This window comes from Macrobrachium nipponense, chromosome 32 (genome assembly GCF_015104395.2).
Source record: "Macrobrachium nipponense isolate FS-2020 chromosome 32, ASM1510439v2, whole genome shotgun sequence".
NCBI classification, from domain to species: domain Eukaryota; kingdom Metazoa; phylum Arthropoda; class Malacostraca; order Decapoda; family Palaemonidae; genus Macrobrachium; species Macrobrachium nipponense.
The window spans coordinates 39,112,729-39,116,963 of record NC_061094.1 but is presented as its reverse complement, the minus strand read 5'-3'; the positions used below and the strand labels follow the sequence as shown (position 1 = coordinate 39,116,963).

The 4,235-nt window shown below is 36.2% G+C and overlaps 1 protein-coding gene across 1 annotated transcript; it reads left to right on the top strand.

Annotated features, from left to right (window-relative positions):
- The first annotated feature begins 302 nt into the window (after positions 1-302).
- LOC135207356 (uncharacterized) lies at positions 303-3,607 on the top strand. The gene is made up of 3 exons (XM_064239084.1): positions 303-458; positions 895-1,042; positions 2,343-3,607. The coding sequence occupies exons 1-3, from the start codon at positions 426-428 to the stop codon at positions 3,497-3,499; spliced, it is 1,338 nt and encodes a 445-aa protein (XP_064095154.1). The 5' UTR covers positions 303-425; the 3' UTR covers positions 3,500-3,607.
- The last annotated feature ends 628 nt before the right edge of the window (positions 3,608-4,235 follow it).

Below are 4,235 nucleotides of genomic sequence, written 5' to 3'. Positions count from 1 at the left end.
TATAAGAATATTATACTTAGTGAAAAGGCTTGTGGATAATCAAGTTGAACACCTTTATGATATACTACATGGAACAGCATACTGTGCGTACAGTATAAAGAAAGTGAACTAGACTGTTTGTTATAGGGCATTTGATACGTTATTCAGCATTATGTAGATTTAACCTTGGGTTCTGTTCATATCAGTGAATTGCTGATTACAATCTGATAAAAGAAGTGAAATTTTTATATATTTTTTTTTACATGTACTTGGTATTTCTTTGTTCATCAGTGATAAGACGTGTGACAGTGATGTTTTAGGTTAATTTGGCCTGTGACTGATATTGTTGCTGTTGAGTCACTTATTTCTAACCTGTTTGTGTACTGGTGAATGTGCAGGATATTAGTCATTGCCAGAGGATACATTGAATTGGCTTGTTGCACATAATGATTATGCCAAATATATGGGAAAATTTGAAGGTAAAATTCACTCAAGGTTGAAGATATTTTTGTATAGCAGGTGCATTGTTTTTCAGTGTATACAGACAGTCCCCTGCTTACTTTATAAGCTGGAAAATTGTTAAAAATCTTAAGAAAACCTTACCTTTAATGCTTTGGGTGTATTAACAACTATGTACACTGCATTTTTATTACATTTTTCATTAAAAAAAAAATTAATTATTTTGCATTTTTGAGTCATATTTCTCCCTTCAGATTAGCGCTGTAAGTGTCGTAACCCTGGAACATGTCATAAACCTGGAAATAATTTCTGGTGAATATAATTGAAAAGCGTTGTAACCTCGGAAGGTCGTAAGCCGCGGACTGTGTATTTGGATGTGGAAGACATGAAATTTTTATTAATTATTGTCTGCATTGCTCACAGCATAATCTAATTTGTGCCTGCATTGTATTTCAGGCTGCAACCATGAGCGGCCGAGATAGCAGCCCTAAGATCTCCCTAGCCTTGCTCAAAGGACGACCAGCAGCACAGAGTGTCCCAAGTATCAGCTTCAGGTTTAATCCCTCGGCAGATAATGTAACACAAATATCTGATACAGAAGATGGTATGTAATTTAGCTTTTGTGTAGGAAAGTATTTTATCTTTTTAAAAAATTACACTTTACTATATGACAATGTAATACAGTATCTGCTTGATTATCTAAAGTATTCTGCATTGTGTTGTTCATCTAAAGTATAGTCAAACAATGGTCACTTTTGGATAATCATAGGGTTGGCCCAAAGGATTTGTTCTTCAATGAGGTGACAATTGTAGAAAAATTTGAGTTTAAGAAGTTTGGCAACTAGGTGACAAGAAACCAGAAGGAATGGATTTACAGAAGTCAGAAAGCAGTGCTGCATTGGGCTGAAGAGATGCTACAGGGAATCTTTTGCACCTCCTCAAGTTTGTTGTTTAGGTCATGCTGTAAGCAGTTCCCCATAGGGGGCTTAACCCTTAATGGATGGATTGATCCTCGAGAGTAGTAATAAGAGGGTTGGGGTGGTGGACAGATTGATCCTGTAGATAAGCAATATTATGCACCATCGATTTGGAAGGAATTGTGCGGGAAAGAGGTGCCAATACTTCCATTGTCCATAAATTCACTAATGGCAACTTTTACACTGGCTAAACCCACAAATCAATGAATCAGGACTACAGTTCTGCTTCTAACTTCAAGGGGACATGTATTACATCTCTGCCTCACATGACGTCTTTTTGTAAATTTGCTCGTAAATATACCAAGGGGTTGCTGTTGGTTTTTTATCTTGTCTTTTATGACAGTATGTCGGTTGTAAATGTAATTTTACATAGAAAAGTGCAAAGAAATATTAGAAAAAGCATGTAAAAGTAAAAGAAAGTTCATGAATCTTTGTTCTCAGTAAATTTACGTAAATATATTTCGGCAAATATGCTAAGAAATTGTTACTTTTATCTGTTTTGATATTGTGTGAGCAGTAATTATAATTTTACAAAATAAAATAAAATTATTTATTAGAAAAAAACATTATAAGCTAGTAAAATTTACGATTGTCTTGTATGTAAGAGAGGCCCCACAAGGGTTGTAAATAGTCATTTTCAACTTCTCATGGAAGATAGGGAAAATTTGTTAGAATTTTTTTTTCTTTGACCATGTACATTTGCATATCTTACTCTTTCCGTTTGTGTTTTTTTTTTCTTTAAGTAAATTGGCCCACCTCAAAGTTTACCCGGCCTGAGGAGCTGCATATCGATATATTAACCCGTCCACTAAGGGTTAATTATTTAGGCAGAACCTTGTTTGGTAATTATCTTTCCTTAGTAGTACTGTGGAAAGATTTACTTTTCCTCCAAGATACCTTGTGATTTAATTTTCTTTGCTTTTGCAGTGGATGAAGAAGACCCTTCAAGCGAAATATCTATAGGACCCATTTTAGATGTGGCTCCTGCAGCAGTGGTCATACGAGGAGAGTCCTTGCGTGAAGCATCCCCAGTAAAAGAACATGCTGGTCGTTCTCTTGGCAAGCGTTCCTCGAGTTTGGACAGTAATTGTGGGACACTACCTGAGCCTTCCAGTGCTACCCCTCCAAGTAAGACACAAGAGTCGGGCAGCCTGCTTTCTAGACTTACGAAGACCTTTGAAGACAAGATTAATGAAATTCGAAGTGATAAGAAGGAAAAGGATGGAAAGACAGAGAAAGAGAGGGACAGAGATCGTTTGGGATTGGCAGGTGATGGTTCAACTGAAAGTGATGGAGGTTCAGTTAGTGAAGATAGGTCACCGACAGTCAAAGATAAAAAAACCATTGAAAATGTGCAAAAGACAGACATGGAAATCACAGGTTCCCCACCAAAGACAAAGACAAGCATTGTGCAGGATATAAGTGAGCACACAAGTAAATTAAAATCTGAACTAGGTAGCATCAGACCAAAGATTTCAGAGTTACGAAATCGTCGTAGTAGTAAAGAGAATGCCAAAAATACAAAAGAAAGTTCAAAAAACAAACCATTTGTGTTTACGTCACTTTTGGGCCGTGATGAAGGTTTAGATGAGGAGATGCTGCTTGAGTGTGATGAGAGTGAAGTAGATAAAGCGGTAGAAGCTCATGAAGACCCATGCATATTTAATGAAGATGTTGCAGAAGTTGATGGTGGTGTACTATCTGTGAATGAAAAAGAGGATGAGCAAGCTAGTGCCGATGCACCTAAATCATCCAGACCATCTAAGAAACGAGCTGCTCCTTTGATGGCTGAAGAATTGAAAGAGATAACTTTAAAGGAACAATTTTTAAATTTGGTGAAAGTGTTGCCTATATCAATGAGCTTGTTGACCAAAGTTAGCATAGGTTTATTTATAATTTGTTTTATCTTACCATTGCCAAGGTTTCTGGCAGGGTTGGTGCTAGGCATATGCGTCGCTGGAATTATATTTTATTGCATACTTCATTTCTTGATTCCAACCCCATCAGTACGGCCTTTCGTTGATGATGGACCAGTGCTGTTAACCCTACCTACATATGAAGATAAGCAGCTGCACAAGGTATAGTATTCATGCCTTTTGGGGGTGTAATATCCTTATTCTTAAACGATTCAAGGTCTATAGAGTTAATAGGGTATGTTGAGTGGATAAATTCCAATGAAGTTATTGATTTTGAAAGGCATGTTCTCATTCTTTCTAATAAACCCTTGCTACTCTCCACTGTTAGTTATTAACAATGTAAGAATTAGCATATGTACATGTAGTGGTAAATCATGAACATTATTATAATTGTAGTATTTTGTGGTTACATTTGCACAGGTTTTTTTTTTGTTCAGATAGTTAGCACAAGGCATAAATGTTGTAAGTGTGCTTTACTTGTCATGAGGTAGGCTAAAGTATGTAACTTAGGGCCAAGAGGTTTCATAGTATTATTCACACATTTTTATCCCATAAGACCCAAGACTTTTAGCACACTTCATAAAGGCTGGGCCTAAATGAAATAGAACTATGTACTATATTTAATAGCATGAGACCCTCCCCCTTCCCAGTTTCAGAAAGGAACATATTAAGAAAGCATTTTCTTGTTTTTACTTGTAAGCCTCTAATGTTTTCAAAATATATAGCAATAGTTTAGCAGGAAGGTCTTGGACAGAGCATGCAGCTATAACAGCAGAAAAAATTTCTTTAATAATAATTCTGGTGGAATATACAATAAAAAGCAAAAAAACTTAGGTATAACAGAAAAGATTTTATTACACTCCACTCCGTCTCCCCCTTTGATTTCTTAATTTTACTCCATCTT